The sequence below is a fragment of the Chiroxiphia lanceolata genome, chromosome 11 (genome assembly GCF_009829145.1).
Source record: "Chiroxiphia lanceolata isolate bChiLan1 chromosome 11, bChiLan1.pri, whole genome shotgun sequence".
Classification (NCBI taxonomy): Eukaryota; Metazoa; Chordata; class Aves; order Passeriformes; family Pipridae; genus Chiroxiphia; species Chiroxiphia lanceolata.
The window spans coordinates 10,485,273-10,504,200 of NC_045647.1; the positions used below are offsets into that span (position 1 = coordinate 10,485,273).

Sequence of the window (18,928 nt, forward strand, 5' to 3'; positions counted from 1 at the left end):
TCCTCCCGCGGGGCGGGCGGGAGCTGTAGTGCGGCGGGGCCGGGCCTGGCGGAGCCGCTGCTCCCTCCTCAGGAGGTGCGTCAGCGGCCGCCGGCGGGCAGCGAAGGCGCTTCCGGAGGCGGGAGGTCGCGGCGTGGAGCGGCGCTGCCCGGAGCGGTGCGGGCCGTGCTGGAGCGGCGGAGCGGCGGGGCCAGTGCGCGGCGCGCTGCGGGGGGAGGCACCGGCCGGCTCCGCCATGTCCTACTGCAGGCAGGAAGGTGCGCCCGCGTGTCCTCCTCAATGTCACCCCGCCGGGACGGGCTCGCCCTGAGGCGGCCGGGGCAGGGTGGGGGCACCGAGGGGTGACCGCCCGTTCGTGAGGGGAAGGCGCAGCCGGAGGGGGGAAGAGGCGCGCGAGCCGGCCTGCCCCTGGCGGAGGGCGGGAAGCGCGGCGGGGCCATGAGGCGGGGAGGGCGCCGAGCCCCGGGCGCGGGCTGGGAAGGGCCGGAGCGCGGCGGGAGAGCCCCGCAGGGACCGTGTTTTGCTGCGGAGGGCGGGCGGCTCCCTGTCCTGCAATGGCACCCGCCCGCGGGGGTTAAAGTTACTTCTTTTGGCGTAGCTTAGTGGCCAGAGGTGTCGCGTTTTGCCTTTTTAAGGAAAACGCGGTAGATGGACGGGGGGGGGGGGGCAGAGCGCGAGCTTTATGTCTCTCTACCGTGTTGTTCGGGTTGTGGTATTTTTAGGGCTGGACCACTTCTTGCAATGGGAGATATATATCTACATATATGTTTCTGTATATATATAAATATATATGTATATATCCATATATATATATGTGTGTGTGTGTGTATATATCCCTGACCTCTTAAGTAATGCAAAGTGGATAAATGTAAACTTTCAAAATGAAAAAAAAAAGAAAAAAAACCAACAAACCAAAACCAAAGCCGTTCTGTAGTTCTAAATGCCATTTTTAAGTTACAGACTTTTGCACAATGAATGCTGGTTATAAACCGCGGTGAGGCAGTCATAACCTCTGGACCTCTTTTATGCTTTATGCTGTCCTTTATTTAGTTTTTCGAGATCTGTAAGCTGCCTTATGCAACCCTACAAAATTACAGTGAACAGGGGTTAGAGTTCACTTGTTTCTAGTTCCATTTATGTAAGTTAACATTCCATATTTTAAAGTTTGCTGGAGTACAATGTAGAGTTACCAGAATGCTGTTTCCCTTTTTAAAAGGTTTTCGAGGTATTTGTTTCTCAGACATGTTCAAATGCATGTTGGTTACTGAGCAAAGTAAAGGAAGTTAATGAACCTCTGCTGGCTGAGGTCACATGGAGGGGCCAGAAGATCCTAATTTCTAATACGCCGAGTCACTGTAGTGACTTTATGAATTGGGAGAATTCTCGGGGACTTTACCATTTTTTTCTGTTCAATGAACACTCAGTTGGGCGTTGAGAAGAGTTTCAGGTAGCTGTTCTTTTCTGCTTGTGCCTGCCTTGGAGTGCCTGTTACAGTTTTACAGAGTTGTTAGAAAACCACTCAGGTTTCCAGCCAAGCCTCCCCACCCCGCAATGGAACTTTTTGGTTAAATCAAGAGTGGCCCAAGAGCAGGAAATATTCTCTTTTGGGTTTCTGTCCTTGGGAATGTTCACAGCACCTGTCAGTATAGTTAGTTCTACACCTTGATGGTTCTCTTCAATATTTAATTCAGGTGATTACTGTAAAATATTACACTAGTCTTTAATGAAGAGCACTGTTATTAATAAGTATCCTATTGAACAGTTATTTAGTGTGGTTTTTTTCTTTCACTCTTTTTTTTTTAGTCTAACTCCTTCATCTGTGTTAGTACTGGTAACAGGGTAGTTCGAGCTTGTTTTGAAACAGCTTTTTAATTTCGAAGTTCAGTGAACTGTACTGTGATCTGCAGCCATTACAGGACATTGCTGTGAAAACTGGAACTTTAGAATAGAATTTCAGTGTGTATGAGTTCCACTGAGCCAATAGTTGAAGATGATGGTTAAGTACAACAGAATTCAGTCACCACTAACATTAGTGCATCACGATGAGTATCTCATTACCTCGTGGCCATTTTGTAAATGACTCTCGTTCTGTCTCAGATTTATCTGAACTTCTTGTTTCCTGTGTGGTAGGAAAAGACAGAATTATATTTGCAACCAAGGAGGACCATGAGACACCGAGCAGTGCTGAGCTGGTTGCAGATGACCCAGATGACCCTTATGAAGAACAAGGTCAGTAGTGAGGAGAAGAATGGAAGTAAAGAGTGGTACATCACATGTAAAACCAATAAAAGAAAACAAACCTTAAATGAATTAGGTAAAAATTATTAATTGTTAAGCACTGAGGGCAGCTGATTATGCAGCACATGAACACCCAAACTTTTGGTAATTTTAACTGCCAAATAGGGCATCACAAATGACATGCTTTCCTTACAGTGTTTTTTTTCCTACACTTATAATGATTTTTTTGCAGTGGCCTGTTCAAATAATCACTTGATGGCTTTTAGTCTTGGTTATTAGCCAGGGATATCCAGAAAAACCTTTTCCTTTTATTCTTTTATTAACAAAGTTAGAGCTGAATCAGTAGAAATGATAGTATTTTTTCACTACTTTCAATGACACCACACAATTTTTAGAGAAACTGGAGTGAGTTACGTACCACTGTCATTGATGTGAGTTGCTCACCTGCCTGTTTGCCCCTGAAATTGTGTAATTTGGTGATCTCTGGATATCTGATTTTAGGCCAGTTATGTCTGGCTAGTACTGTACTATACTCATAGCAGTATAATCAATAATTAGTAGTAATGTCTTTCAATGGTACATAACAGGTAAGTTCAAATTACTGAGTTTTCAACTGTAATAATCTTGCCTTGAAAAGATGGAAGTTTTCAGTGAAGATTGCAGGTCTTACATGAAGTAGGTCTAACCTGCAAATAAAGATTTAAGAGAGCAGAATACTTCTGAGACCAAGACTCATCATAGTCTGGTTGCACAGAGTTTATTTTAGATTGTTTCTAATGGGTAAATGATATAATCTTCCTATCATGATGATTATATAATCTTGCCCTAGGTTAATAATTATCATGAACATCTGCGAATTTAGATTATTTTTTTTCTAATTGTCTCTGTTTGAAGGTCTTTTAGCCTCTTCATTTTGTGTGAGGTGATTTCATTGGTTTCAGCCTCACTGAGATTGAAGTAAATTCTTCACTCTTCTTGAAATTTTGTTAGGAAGTGGAAGTTATGCCAGTGGCTCTGAGACCTTTAGAGGGCAGCATTTAAGCACAGTTTAGCAGCTGGAGCACACAGGGTTTCTGTTAGCTCATATAGTATGTAGTGTAATTTCAATCACATCTTCCTGAGTCATTAAAATACCTTTTTTTCTACATAGATTTGTGGTGAAGTGATTTTGCATTTATCTACCTATTTTGGCCTCCTTACAACTGTATGTAGTCAATTATATAACTAAAAGTTTTGCTTATCAGCAGCGATTAGTCTGTTCAGTGTTATAGTGACCCAAATGAGAACAATGAGAGAAATTCAGTTGCAGAAGGCTATTTAAAAACTTCATTTTAGTATCTGTCAGGAATCCTACCTTGTGTTTTCAGATAGGTTGCTTTGCTGGCTAAGACCCAATACCCAAACTACCTATTTGGTGGAAGCAGTCTATGCTTTGGTGTTTGTCATCACCTTCACCATGGGAATGGTGCTTCAGCCCCTAAAGATTTTGGCTGAAGACCCCTGCAGGCAATAAAATCAGTGTGACACTTGTATCTGTTACTGCCTTGACTAAAATGGAAGATGGAACCTAAAACTGATACACCTAAAGCAGTTCATCCTTAGCTGGCAAACAGTTTCTGAGGAGAGCTCATTTTGAGGAGTACTTGTTCCTGTCAGTATTACATGTGGAAATGAAACAAAATCTGAGTTTTTAATTCCTGTCTCAGGCAAATCTGAAATCCAGTATTGGTCCAAAGTGAAGAGTTAGCAGCCTCTAATGATCAGATGGTAGAATTAAGTTCCCCATTCCTTTTCTGCGGCTTTCTGTTTCCTCTGAAAAACTGGAGACTGCTTGAAAAATAAAGCAAAGCTACTTTTTCTAGATATCACATCTGGAGAACATACAAACCCTTGGAGATTTTACTGTTACTGTTCAGTCACTTTATGTGGTGTACAGCTAAACAAAGTGGCCTCCTCTTTAGCTAAGTACATTCATGCTGCAGCACATGGATTCATATTGGCCTTACAACTAAACGTCTGGTTTTGACACTGTCTTTTAAGAGGAAAGGGAAGGGTGTTTATCTCCAGTGGACATCATAGACAAAGCATAATGGCAGACATACTACCAAAATTTGGAATGTGAACATAGCAAACAATTCTCTTTGTACATCTGAAGAGGTTTTTTTTTTTTGTTCTGTCTCCTGTCTGCCCTAAATGACTCTTTTCCTAGTTGTGCACATACCCCAAGTAAATAGTCTTGTGCCATATAATTGGGTAATAAACTAGTCAAAATTAAAAGAGCCACTTCCTTTTTCTTTGAATGCCATACTCATCGATTCCTTTTATGTGTATTTTGCTGGATATGGAAAGGCTGTGGTGAGGAGGAGAGGGGTTTTTTTTCCTAGCAGTCCTGCATTTATAGCAGGTTAGGTCACTTGCTTCCTCAGCAGTAGAGCAGAGAAGAAAAGGCAGAAAGCCAGAAGGTTGTTACGTCAGGGACACCTTACAGTGACAATGTGTGTCTGTGGGATTCACAATAACAAACTGAACTATATTTAAATTCTGTTAATAAGCTTGGGGAGGGCATGTTGTTGTTGGGTTTTGTTTGTTAGTTTGTTGAGGGTTTTTTAGCATGTGGTAAGTTACTGCCGTGTTTTACAGGTTCTTTGAAAACTCACTTGAGCGACCGAGGGCTACAGTGCATTAGATCAGAACAGAGAAACAATTGACATGTCACAGAATGTAGCTGCATCTAATGGGAGTGAAACTTGTGGGCAGAATGGTTTGGAATATGTTGAAGTGCAGCAGCTGTGGCTTGCGTGGCTTTTATTTAAGTGAAAATTGGAAAGAGATTTGCTGTACATGACATAATGTGCAGGCTTTTCTGATTTAGCTTCTGCTGTGAAGAGAAGACTTGGTTTCCAGTGTTCAAATTCTGTTGTATAATTAACTGGAATGACTCTTCTCATCTTTTCTGCTGTGCTATACAGACCAGTCATATCTAGGAAAGAATAGATTCATTATACAGATCCACCATAATCTGCATTGTTTTCTAATACATCTGAAACTTTTGTTTAAAGTTTTGGGGTTTTGTAGTGGCCTTTTTCATATTTAAGATAAACATGTAGTTTGGTATTTTTTTTAAGTTCTCGTTGTGCCCCAGATATTAACATACATTAGTCTTTGAGCAGTGTGCTTGAGTCAGTAGATCATTCAGGAAAACCTGAGTTGTGTTTCCCTTGGGAGAAAATAAATTTGTGTAGTATTCTTATTTCTATCAATATTTTTTGTTGTTGTATCACTTAGGAGATTTTGGTAAGCAAAATGTTAATGACTTGCTTTAAATCAAAAACACTGAAATTAAAGAAGCCATGTGAAATGGAAAGGCAGGCAAACCAGACAAAAGTTAAAGTTAGCATGTCATATTGCAGTGTAGCTCACAGTTTACTGGATGTGCCTCTTGACAGCTGTGGCTGATGAAAACAAATTAAGAATTCACTGCAGCAGTTTTGAAATAACTGCAGAATTCTTACTGTAAAGCTCATTTCTAGTCCTGTGTGTTGCAGATGGTGGAATTTAAACATGAAAGATCCCTGTTTTCTCTGAGATCTTTGCTGCCATAAGTTAGAATAATTTCTTATTAAACTTATATGAAGAAGGCACTGATGAGTTTTATGCATGCAAAGTAATTTTTATTAGCATTACAGCTATGATGGGAAAGTTGGCTAAAAGCACTTGTGGAATTGGACCTCAGGCACAGATTATTGCTGGTCTTTCCCTTCTGTTTTTCCAGGCTTGTTCCTGTCATCTTATTTTAGAGGCAGTTTTAATGTGGTTTCTGCAGAGGAGTGATGAAGTTATTTCTTTTAAGAAATAACTTGATGAGTGATCAGATGTACCGGACCGTTTTTGTGACTGGTGATGTCCCTTTCATTCCTGCTTCCCATGTGTGTGTCATCTTATACTGTGAATCACTGGCAGATAAACTTGTTACTGAAATGTTTGTCATATAACAGGAAAGAAACTTTTCTCAGAACAACAGTGGGACTTCATTACAGCAAGTCCAAAGACAAGTGTTGACAAAGATGCAGATGGACCTGCCTCCATCCACGATATTAACAGATTCCATGAGCCACGAGGGATTAGACTGTGTGATGTCAGCAATTGATTGTTAACACAAACCTGGATCTGCTGTGGTGTAAACAGCGTTGTTTTTTCTTCCTCAGGTGCAGGCTCAAGTAGATTACAACCCACTGAATCAGTGAGGTTCAGGTTGCATTTGAAACAAATTTCAATTCAGTTTTACTTTAAAATAGTAATCCTGCCTATTGCAGGCTTGTGATTCAGGGAGAGCGGCGGCTGAAATCTGTTTCCGATTTAATTGTGCTCTAAGCTGGCTGATACACTTACTCATTGACGTGTGAACTCTGCTGTGATTGTCAATGAGGAAATGCTTCCCTTATTCATCTGTATTTTTGCTTTGGTTTTTTTAAAGCATGATTTCTGTGCATATAACATCTGAAACTGATGCTATTTCAGTGATCAAAGTCAATGCTCTTGTGACATCGTAGGATGTATTGTTTATGGGATAACTCTTATATTGTTAAAATTTGCATGCTTACGAGGCAGTTCTGGTTCTAAAAGGAGAAAACTATTTTAAGAGAATTATATTACAGTCATTTTATTGCTGTAGTGTCTTCAGGAACATTTCAAAACTTCGTGTATTTTTGTCTTTTCAAAGTATTATAAAAATGACTTTAAAATGACTGGTTGATGTTAGCAGGGAGGCATATAGGATTTCAAAATCTAGTTAACAAAGCAAGTTGTACTGTATGGTTAACTTCTTTCTGCTTTATGTAGTCTTTGGCAATGAGGAATCTGGCACCAGCCACCCATTTTCTTGTCTCAGAAGTGCTGCTTTTCCTCCAGGCAGCTAGAGATGCCCTGCTGCACTGGACTAGGTTTTATCTTCTCAGTAAAGTGATTATTAGAGATACTTTACAAAACTCTCTTGCCAAATAAAGCATGATCTCTGAAAAAAAGTCGATATTACTGTAGTTGACTAAATCACACTAAGGAGGTTTTTACTTTCTGTAATGAAAAACAAGTCTGAGCAACACCGAGATTTGACTGACTCAGTGTAATTTTCTGCTGAACTGCATTGGCTGAGTTAAAGCACATCGTTGATCCACTGCAAATCAGAGTAAAATATTCCTTCTAATGTAGCAATAAATGATTGAGCTGCTTTTGCTGTACCAGTCTAAGATTCATGATATTGCAGCCTGGTGTCCAAGGAGTTGCACCTGGGAGAAAAACTGGAACTTCATGATCCCACGGGACAAAGGCAATAAACTGGTTTCTTGCGTTCCATGGCAGTATTTTAGGTAACATTAAGTTTTATCAGGCCCTAAATATGATTTCATGTTTCAATCAGAATTAATGCTCTGCCAGTGGTATTTTAATGCCCTCTTCTATAGGGAAAGTGCTTAAACTTCAAATTTATGCACATGCTGTCTGCTTCTGCAGAAACTCAACCTGGAGATGAAGTTAGGAAAGTCTACTAAAGAGGAGGAGAGCAAACTGTTCAAATGGAGCAGAAACCAGCTTGGATCACAGCACAGTATTGCTCTTGTTCTTCATAGATGAACGTACCTGCATGTGTGTTCATACAAGATAGAGAAAGAAAATGGAGATGTATTGCCTTAAAGAAATCTGTTAAAGACTCTAGAAGCCCCCATGACCAACTGTGTTATATTGAATTTCTAAAACTTAGAGAAAAGAAGTTCTCTGGCTTGCTCTTGACCTTCATTGTGCAAATCAGTTGATATCTAAAAGAACCTAGACCCTTAAATCTTCACCTTGCCATTCCATCAGTGAAGTATTTCTATGGTGGCTTTAACTGTTCCAGAGCAGAAGCTGTTCCAGTTTAGAGTCTTAAGTAAATCTTAATTCCCTTTCAGTTGTGATCTAAAGTACAATTTGTTTTCTGGCAAGCAGACAGGCTGGCATGCTCTGTTCTCTGTTCCTTGTGTTCTGTGGCACGTGATTTAATCTGTGTTTTACAGATATACTGATTTTTATTGTTGTAATTGTGGGCTTCCAGTTCAAACTTGAAGGGGGAAAATTGTGGGTTAGTATTTCAGAGTTCGTTAAAAACAAAGAAAAAATCATCCATTCAATTTGATTTAAAAGATTTCTAGCCTTAATTTAAATTCTTATTACTTGTATGACATGATTTTAATGCTTTCTATTGTTCCCTGACAGAGTCTGACGAGGTGGATTGACTTGACTTCTTTGTGTTTTGTAGCTCCCTTAGAACAGTCTCAGTGGCCTGTAGTCTAGAGAGAGACTGAATTCAGAGATGGATAGAGAACTAATTTCACTTGTGCTTATTAAAGGATTATACAGATCAGAGAGAGAAACAGACTGGCCGGGAAGTGAAAGGTGTTTACCACGCTTAAAGCTACACAGCTAATGTGGCATTATTAGTACTTCAGTTCACCTGCAGCCTAGAAGCTGTCACTGAATTAAATCAATTTTTGGAAGGAGCGCTTAACTTTTCTTCTCTCTTGTTTGTTCAGGATTGATATTGCCCAATGGAGATATCAACTGGAATTGCCCGTGTCTGGGTGGAATGGCTAGTGGTCCCTGTGGGGAACAGTTCAAGTCAGCCTTTTCTTGTTTCCACTATAGCACAGAAGAAATAAAGGGATCAGACTGTGTGGACCAATTCCGTGCCATGCAGGAATGCATGCAAAAATACCCAGATCTTTACCCTCAAGAGGATGAAAATGAAGAGAAGTCCAGCAAAGATTTGGAAGCTGCTTCTGTGGAGGCCTCTGCTGCCAAAGAGGAGAAGGGATCTAGCTAATGAAGATGCAAGGAGGCTCTCGTCTCCGTTTCTCATGTTCAGAGACATGGACTTTTGCAGTGTGTCTGTCTCCTGAGTAGTGAGGAAATGTTTCACCATGTTCTGTGCACTGTATCATAGTAAATAATTTATTGGCGAAGGAGAAATCTCAGAGCTACAGCCTTGCAAATAAATACTGCAGAAGGAATGAGTGTGTGTATGTACTGTGTAACCTGCTATCAGACACACTTAATACTTTAACAGCTGTTTTTTACCCTCAAGTTTTCCTTGAGTTTTGACTTGAATAATGTCTTGAAATACATAGCTTTCAGCTAAATTTCCACTGGTACACCAGGTCTGTCTTCATTTCAGTATGTTCTGATCAATAGCTGCTCTTTTTGAATGTATTCTGTTCCATCAACAGAAACTGCATTAAATGATTGTTTTTCTTTAAAGAACTGTTTAGTTTTTATTTTTTACCAGAGTGATACAGGACATTGAAAATGGCATAAATCCAGAATTTCTCAAATAATTTCAAATGGTCCTAACTAGATTATGGTTGCATTTTAGTACTGGCATCAGATCAGGACTGCCAGAAAAATGTTGAAATGCACATCTTTGATTTGATTTACTTACTGTGATGGGTTTTGCTTTTTTAAAAATAGTGTGTTGTGCAACTGATGATAAAGATGAATGGAAAGAATGTTGGTCACTAGCTTTATTTTTGCTCTGAAACCACAAGGTTTGGGTTTCTTCAGTACCTGCTCCTTCAGTGTATAGATGGGCACTTGTAAAATACTTTGAGAATACAATAAATTGTTACCTGGTGTAATGATCTCAAAATAGATACTGTGACTTAAATGCATATTAAAAAGCAAATACTTTTTACCTTCATTGGAAGCTCCTGTGTCTTTGTGGGATCTTTTTGTTTGTTTTTTTGTTTTGGGGCGAGTTGTTGTAATTTTTGGTTTGGGGGTTTTGTTTGTTTGTTTTTGAGAACTGTTCTGTGCTGTAAGCAGACTTTGAATCAGTTTGTGGGTTGTACAGATCAGTTGCTCCAGCTTGTCAGATTTTTATTCTTGTCTCATTCTTTTCTGCTCACCCTCAGTCAGGAAGGCATAAAAAACCTAAAGCATTTAAGCATTTTCAGTAGTTGTATTAGACTGGATTATGAACCAGCACTACAGAGAACCTGAACTGCTATTAAAAGATTTGAAAATTACTTAAAAAGTACAAATAATTTAATAGTAATTCACTACAGTTTAATATCTGTGGATAAGGGAATACTACACTGTTTGTCTTTCCTAGCAAAACATGGCCTGTGAGAATTGTTTTGTGAAAGAAATTGTACCTTTGGCTTCAGCAGCTGTTCATTACAAAGTTGTTTGCTTTGGTTTTGTTTTTTTTTTCCTCTCCTTATGTGTTGGTTACCTCAACCAAAGCATAAACAGTTGTAGTGTCAATAATGCAGCCCAGTCAGTCCAGCAGCGTTTAAACACTTGCCTGTCTCTGTGGGCAGCAGTCTGAAGTGCTCAGCAACAGTACTTCCATGCAGCTTTTTGGTATCTTCTTTGCATAAGTTATTTTGGTGCTACTGTTGATGTTTCTGAATATTTGAGGGGAATTTCTGTTAAGTTTTACAGTGTGTTTGAGCTGTTTGTATTGCAGCTGTTGGATCTTCCAAAAAAATTGTGGGCAGTTGAGCAGCTGACAAATACTCAGTTCTGAGGGCAGAGATAGCAGGTACTCTTGGCATCTCTTTGCTTTTCAAAGAAACAAAGTGTCACAGAACTTCTCAGTGTGACTCTCTCAGGCGTAGGAAGCCAAATGCCAAGTTAACCTGAGTAAATAGGCACAAAAGCAGCAGAGATAAACTTTGGCACTTAGGGAGTTGGACCAGGAAAATGGAATCTTAGGCAATAGATAAACACTGGGCACCAAATGAAAAAAAAATCACATGCACCCAAGCTTTTGGTTGTTCAAATGGAAATCCAGTGCATTCTTTGTGAGGAAGCCAGAGCTGTTTGTGAAGGGGTACTCTGTTCTAACAAGGGGTTACCTCCTCTTTACCTCCTCTTTCTTTTTTGCTGTGCTTTTCTTTCCCACGTTGCCTCTGTGTTCCACAGGGTTTGGATTTATCCTCTGTAACAGTATTTGTAGCATCTGTGTACAAAATGTAAAATGCAAGAATCTTGGACTACAGTAAGTAGGGACCTGAACCTAAAACTGACAGAAGGAACTGCAGCATAAAATCTGACATGTTTGAAGGTGTATTTAGGATGGATTTGCTTTTTTTTGACTGCTGTGGCTTGGTAACCTGTTGTGCTACATACAGTACAAATGTGAAATATGTGTGAGGGCCTTACATCAGAAACTGAAAAACACTATGTAATGTATTTAAAGTGTTTTGAGAAAGGAAGTTATAGCTCTGATCCTGAAGAGTTCTTTGTTGAATTTTTTTTTTAGTATATAAACTAATGCAGTTGTCAGTGTATAGATAATGTAACTCCTGTTTCTGTTTCCCAGCATTGCTTTATTTGCATGATTTTTCTCTTATAATTGCATGCTCAAATCAACCAGTGGTTCTTTTAATATATAATTAAGATGATAAAATGATCCTTGGCAACATGTGACAAACTTGTGAAATAAGCAGATGATAAAAAGTTGCATTTTTATTTTGTGGATAACAGAACTTAGAGCTGCATATTGCGGTCTTGTTCTAATGTGTTTCTTATTTCATATTTATATATTGTATTAATAATGTCTTAGTTCTCTGTCTGCCATCACTGAGCTACTGATTCTTGGAAAGAGAGTAGTAGATTCAAATGTTTTTGAGCAATTGTGTTGGTGGAGTTGTTTTGTAATAATTTTATACATGGTGTTATCAGGTACTGTTGTCAAGTCATGGGTGCTACTGTGTCAAGTCAAAAGTAGTCATTGCAGGGGAGAAGAGAAGCTTCATTAGGAAAGAATTGCTCTTTATTTAATTCTGTGCCTTTTATTTGATCTGTCCTATAAAAGCTGATGTGCTGAATGTGGTTAAACGTTTATTAAAGTTTAGCTAAAAGGAACTGTTAATAATACATTAAACAGTTCTAGATGTACTACCATATTGCGATGTAATAATTCAGTTTTTCAGTTTTAACCATTCTCCTTCAGTTTTTGCACACCATTGTCATTCTGGTGCAGTGGTGAAACAAGCTGTGGTTTTGGAGGCTGGATAGGACTGTTATCAGCTGGCTGGAATTCCCTGCTTGATGCAGGCCACAAATTCATATATCATTTGTGATAATTTGCTTGTAAGGATGGGCTTGTACCTGCAATCCACTTAAACTTAAATCAGTGGTGCATGTATCACATCTCCTGATGCAGATAACAATTACCTCTAAAACGTCTCTCTTCTAGGTGATTCTTTTAACATAAAATGTACTCTAAAATATGAACAAGTACTGAAAATTAGTTAAAATTAGATTAATTTGCATTTTCAGAAGTAGAAGTTACTAATTAATTTGTTCTGCTATTCTGTGCAGTACAACCTAAGTAGATTTCAGAGTCCTGACTTGAGCTTGTATGTTGTAACTTTCCTAGAGATACGAACTTGCTTCAGATGCGAAAATAACCTTTTTTTTCCTTCCTCCCTGCAACAGGAATGATGAACGCAGTGGTGGCTAGAGGGAGACATCTTGCAGTTCATTCTAAGGATCATTAGATCTGGGGATCTGGCAGGGCTATGTTGGAAACAAGATCTATATCCTATGCAGTTCTGACTGAGAATGCCCTTGTTAAACCTGACAGCGATGTCTCCTGTTCATCTGAGGCACTTATCTGATCACACGTCAATGAACCTACTTTCCCATTCTTAGGGAAGTAAAAAAAGGATTATGTATGCTTCTTAGACTCTTGTTTTAACTCATTAAAGTTCTAGCAGTGTTAGTGTGGGACAGAGTAGAGAAGCTACCAACAGTTTGTCATTTATTCTTAGTCAACTCTCTTCATTGTACATGATTTTATTTTGTTGAACTTTCTGCAGTTGTTTTACAACTGCTCTTAACCCCTCTGGAGCTGACGTTTTGTTAGTGATACTGGAACTTGAGAGAAGACCCACTCAGCAGAGGAAGAGTGGAGAAGTTACATTGAAGCAATGAATTTCACACCAATGTATTTGTTTCTACAAATGACTTATTACCAATTGGTATTGATGATCTGTGAGCTGACAGCTCAGGAAGGCCCTACTATAGCCAAAACAAAGAGCACAGGAGGATTTGTGGTGATGGCACAGTGCAGATTAGCCCAGATGATGAATACTGATGTGAAGGGTACGTGGACATAGGATTTGTTGTACCAGATCTGGTGACAGGTTCAGTTGTTTGTTTCTGAACATTACAAGTTCCTTACACTTCCTAAGAAGGTGAAAGCATCCCCTCACACTGCACTCGTTCCCTTCATAGGATGCTGTATGGGAGAGGGGTGTTTGATTTCTACATCTGTAGTTCCTGACCTTTTTCCTGCTGTTATGAGTGTTCCTGCCTCCACACTGCTCTTTTTACTTTCTCTTTTGTCCCCTTCTCATGCATCCCCAAATACTGTATTGCTTCCTTTTCCCCTACAGTCCATCACATTCCTTCTTACAGGTATTGGCTCTGTTCCCTTACCTGGCTCAAGGGGCCATCTCTTCATTCTCCTTGCACTCTCCTAAAGAAGCTAAACTAATGGACTAGGTTGGATCCAGTCTTCCAATTTGGCCCTGCGTGGAACAAGCAAAGGTTGACATAGTTTAATAGTCAGATCCCATGCTTGTTAGCATTTCCCATGCTATGTGTGAAGCAGCTGATTTAGAATTAGTGCAGTTGATAACCATTATGTTTTATATTGGGAGTGTGTACAGATGTTATTATGAGCGGTACCTGCACAGTTAATTAATGAAATATCCTCAGTGTTTGTTATTTTTCTCATAAAGACCATGATACAGAAGAATTGGAGTTAATATTTTCAAAGCTAGACTCAGGATTTTTCAAATGCAGAAGAGCCAAGAGCCAGAGAATCTGGGCTACCAGAATGTGTGTTGTACATTGTCCCACCTTACTGACCATGAAAGCTCTACACCTGACATAAAGCTGCTATCTAGTGCCAATATCCAGGAACAGACTCCTGGATTGGAATTCTCTTTGAAAACTCAGACCTGTGCATATGAAAGTGGTGCATCAGAATGTTTCTCATCACTCAGCCACAAGACAAAAGAACAATGGCAACATTTATTATGTCATTAGTGTGTGAAGAGTGAAGACTCATTGTAGAGTTTTCTCAATAGAACTTCAGAGCTAAGGTGAGAATTTGCAGAGTTTGCACCTGTGTAAAGGGGACGTGCAGCTATAATGTAGAGTTGCAAAGGTAAGTCTCAGTAATATACTGGCTTGATTTTAGGTGTGGAGACCATCACGAGTAGACTTCTGTCTGCCTAAATCCTGAACATTTATAGGTGGGGCGTGTTCCACCTGCCTGTCATGCATTTCTGTTTTCATGCCTTGCATCCCACAAATCAGCTCTGTAAAGAATCAGCTTTAGGACCTGTTAAATATTTTTGTAGCCCTCATTAAATCTCAGACCAGCAAAATTTCATAAGTGTATTTCTTATGGGAGTTAAGCACCTGCAATACCTACATGTAAGATTTTGCAGGTTTGGGGTTGGAATAGTTATTAACATGCCATTTACAAGAATTAACTGTACTTGTTTTGTGTTTTTCATCTGTGCACATTTTCATAGCAAATATATGCTTTTTGGTAATGTGCTCAGGGGAAAACTGGTGTATTATGGTTGCCTTATTAGAGAAATGGTTTTCTCCATTTGCCTGACACTGCTAACTCTTATCAAAGCAAGACCCTGATGTTTGGAGTATTTGTGGTTTATTGAATTAATGTACATGTGGTTTGAGGATTGCATGGTTTAAAATTATAAAAATAGATCCCAAACCTCACATCAGTTTAAGTATCTGAATATTTTTAATTGGAAGTTTTAATTAAAAAATAAAAAGTGCTACAACACATAACAAGGAACACAATAACTTTTCCAGGTCTGGGGGACTTGAGGGAGCACATCATGTGAATTATATCAATTAAAAAGAAGCTTGCATCAAGCAGCATGAAAAAAAAATTATGAGACATGCTAAATGCTACAGAGAAAACTTACTCTTTATAGCAGTGAGTCCCTCTCGGAAGAGCAGTGCACAAAAGTTGTGCATAGGTACATTCTCCTTCGCTGCTTGCCCAGAGCAGAAGCTGGAGAAGCATTATTAGCAATATGTCAGTATGTTGGAGTTAGGGCTCAGCACTCACAATGAGCATTTAATGAACTACTTTGATGCTTCAAGGATCCACATTGCCAGAAGGATCACGTATTCATGGACACATGTGCTGCACAGCTGTTACCGAGAGCTGCACTGACCTCTGCAATCCTGAGTTTGCTGCTTTCTGAACAGTTACATGTCCTGCTGCTTCAAACTATCACCTGCCCTTTTAAGAAACTTTCCTCAGTTTTCCAGACTCCTCGTCTTGTGAGTAAAGGCTTTTATTTCATCCTTTTGCAAGATTTCCAAATGATAGATCATTGCTGCAACCACATTTTTGGTATGTGGTTGCTATAGTTGTGAGCCACCTTGTCTGTTAGGGTGCTGTAGAGGGTTCATATGGCCTCCTTAAAGACAGGCTCCAGTTCACACATTTTAAAAGAAGCTACCCAGCCACTTTGTACTGACCAAATTCATCCTTTTTTCCACATTAGTATTCTTTGTATTACTGTGCCACCTAAGACACAAAGTCACAGGGAGGATCACAAGGATAGTATACACAGATCCAATCTTTTTTGATACAGGGGTACCATGCCTTCTATGGTAGTTCTTTTAATTTACCATGTATGACTTGCTGGCTTGTTCTGAGAAATACATAACAGCTTCTACAGGAGGACAGTTGCCATCTTGAACTGTTTCATACTAATTTCATTTCACTTCACGTACTAGTACACCAGAAAGTAACTTTTTTCCTTTCCAATGTCTAATAGTGATCAATTTAAACTTTCTCATCTCTTCTGTAAGCAGTAGCTGTTATAATTTGATCTGTGTGGTTCATTTCTATTTAGATTCTTATTTTTAGGCAGGCTCCCTGGACTGTAGCTCTGCAGAACAAAGATTGCACATAATAGCTCTGTGTGAGTTGAAACTTTGTTCTTTTGTTTTTCTTCTCTGTGAACTCAGAGGTGCCTGATTAGCAGAAGTAGCGACAGCAATAAAAAAGTCAACTTGCAGTCAGCTTTAGAGAAAAGTGTGTACATATTGCCTACTTTTGAGATATCTGAAATATAGGATATATTGATTACTATCTTGTTTGCATACAAATGCAAACAGTGATTAATGGCTACTAAGTAATCATTAATCACTGTGTTATCCTAGGCCCTGAGAGAACACACCAGGGTATCAATATTCTTGTTCCAGTTAGTATTTCTGCTAGCAGCAGCTAGTAATGCTTGTAAATGACCATGTCAGAAAATAACTTTCATCCACAGAGAGGAACTGTGCAGATGTTTACCCTCCCCACAAAATCACCAGTCTGGCACAAAAAGTGGAATAGGAGAGTTTGCAACATGGGATATCCTCATCATCATTAAATAAGATCCCCTGCAGGTAACATGGCCTCTGTTGAAAAGAACATTCCTTAGTTTAGTTCTAAACACACTTGAATTTCATTTATTTTGAGAGGCCCTTTGAGAACAGACTGTAAAATTCATGTTCATGTCTTTATTGATATTTTAAAGAGAACTAGTCAGTCTTTTTGTTGTGAGACAATTTCTGGAGGCAGGAAAGAAAGCAGTTGCTGTGCTAATTTCAGTAAACTGACATTTCAAATTCTGCCAAGTTCCTTGGTTAAAAAGTGTTTTATTGCATTAATTAAATGGCTTGTTGGAGATGCCACACTGCTGGATACCACTTTAGGTAACAACTAATAAATAATGAAGTGAAAGAAGGAAAGGAATGGAGGAGGGGAAATTTCCTGAAAAGGAAGGAGGAAGAAACACTGTTTATACACTGTTGGGGAAGAAAGTAGGGCTTTTCTTTTGTAAATATCTGCTTATAATCCATTTCCAAAACCAGCAATAAAGAGAATGAAAGAAGCTCTTTTTTCAGGTTCCAAGTAATAAGGAGAACAAACTGGTGCTCTAAGTTGTAGGCTGGGACTTCCATTTTTCTTCATTAGTATTGAGGTTTTCTAGATACTCCATGTACCAGACAGTGCTAAATTATCATATCTTCTCTTACCTAGGAGGATTAAAAATTATAAACATGGAATTGAAATATGCAAAAGTAGCATGTGTGCTTGCTTTTTCTGTGTAACTCCCCTGAAAGAATACAGATTGATTCATTGTAATTTCTGCTTTGCTTGAAGAGAGCGTGCTCCAACCAGCTTCATTTAATCCTTAAACTTCATTGTGGGTCCTTCAACAGGGGAAACACAGGTCTTTAAACTACAATTTCCTCAAAATATTGTGTTAGGGAAGGATTTAAGTAGCTACCTCTTGATTACTATAGGGTAAGGTGAAATTGGTTTAGAAAGAATACTTTTGCAGAACAGAACTAATTTTACCTGGAGTGCAGATGTTACCACTCCTGTACTTCTGTGGAGGGAGAAATAATCCTCAGGCACAATGGGAAGGAAGCACAACTTCAGTACCTTAGCCTGAAGTGTGACCAAGAGAAATGAAGCACAAAGAAAGCACTAAGTGCAATCAAAGGCCAGTGGTCTTGAGCACAGTTGGAATAGCCAGGTTGCTCTCACAGAACTGTATTTACCTCATTTAATACATGGACCGGCCAATCCATTTACCTCCTGCTTTGTAACTTTTGTGGTGTTACAATCTCAACATTAGAGCAGCTGCTAGTTCCTCACGTGTTTTGACTTCTTCCTAGCATTGAGGCTTTCTTTGTGGTAATTGCTGTGAAACCTTTGTGGTGTTACAGACTAATGTACTACAGCAAAGAGCTGGATTTGGAATAGAGTTTGAACCCAGGTGGTTTCTGCAGCAGAGCTCAGCACTAAGCATTGGTGATAGCAAATACACATCTGTAAAGGACATTGTCCCAAGATAAATCACGTTGGTTTCTGTTCAGCAAAGGGATAATATTGTCTTCTAGAAAGCAACCTGTTATATTGGCATAATTGCAGTCTGATGTTAAATCAGTCTGAGCTCTTTTAAATACGTTTATTTGATATTCTTGTTTAGTATTATGCCACTTGTAAAGCTTAAAGAAATTGCTGCCTTTTAGTGGTCACTTATAAAGAAAACTACATCCCAGTAATGAATGCATTATGTAAGCAGTTTACACATATTAATGTCAGACTCTGACCTGAAGTATGGAAACACTAATCCACGTCTTTAGTTTGGCCTTGTAAAATGATTCTCTGGGAGGAATCAGGCTCAAGTTAAGAACTGACCTGTAACCTACGTGTGATGCACTAAATAATTTTATATGATAAGGCTGTGCACTTTTTGAAAAAAGTGGTCATGTCCTGAGTTTCCTGTCTAAGCATATGAAAGGAGAAGAGATGGCAAGTCTGCTTTCATCACTTCAGCTGGGAGCATGTTGAGTGGAAACACATGAACTAACTACACCTTTCACTGCAGTGTTACTAAAGGGCAAAGTCCAGCGCTGTAACTTCTGAAGCAGAAATTATTTGCACCCAGTTCGAAGAATATCTGATACTTGTTTTCCCAAATGGGCCTTCCAGGGCTTCACCAGGCTGTTCATGTTTACAAGGAGTTTGCCAGTCCTAGAGTCCTCCTGGCCTGCTATAAGGTAGTCAGTACCTAATTAAAAA

At 39.3% G+C, this 18,928-nt stretch overlaps 2 protein-coding genes across 2 annotated transcripts in view; one reads left to right on the plus strand and one right to left on the minus strand.

Annotated features, from left to right (window-relative positions):
- The first annotated feature begins 100 nt into the window (after positions 1 to 100).
- On the plus strand, positions 101 to 9,961 carry CHCHD4 (coiled-coil-helix-coiled-coil-helix domain containing 4). The gene is made up of 3 exons (XM_032698675.1): positions 101 to 257; positions 2,131 to 2,229; positions 8,799 to 9,961. Exons 1-3 carry the CDS (start codon positions 236 to 238, stop codon positions 9,086 to 9,088), a joined length of 411 nt encoding a protein of 136 aa, XP_032554566.1. The 5' UTR covers positions 101 to 235; the 3' UTR covers positions 9,089 to 9,961.
- Positions 9,962 to 15,045: 5,084 nt separating this feature from the next.
- LOC116792495 (netrin-4-like) overlaps positions 15,046 to 18,928 on the minus strand; it is a 48,064-nt gene continuing 44,181 nt past the window's right edge. The window contains exon 10 of the mRNA XM_032699474.1: positions 15,046 to 18,917. Within this exon, the coding sequence (XP_032555365.1) occupies positions 18,781 to 18,917 (137 nt within the window). The 3' untranslated portion in view covers positions 15,046 to 18,780. The remainder of the gene's footprint in view (positions 18,918 to 18,928) is intronic.

Bases quoted from the DNA above. Each gene is read 5' to 3' on its own strand.
- CHCHD4 (XM_032698675.1), top strand. From the start codon at position 236: ATGTCCTACTGCAGGCAGGAAG. The intron at 258-2,130 runs GTGCGCCCGCGT...CCTGTGTGGTAG, and splicing joins GTCCTACTGCAGGCAGGAAG to GAAAAGACAGAATTATATTT. The intron at 2,230-8,798 runs GTCAGTAGTGAG...TTGTTTGTTCAG, and splicing joins TGACCCTTATGAAGAACAAG to GATTGATATTGCCCAATGGA.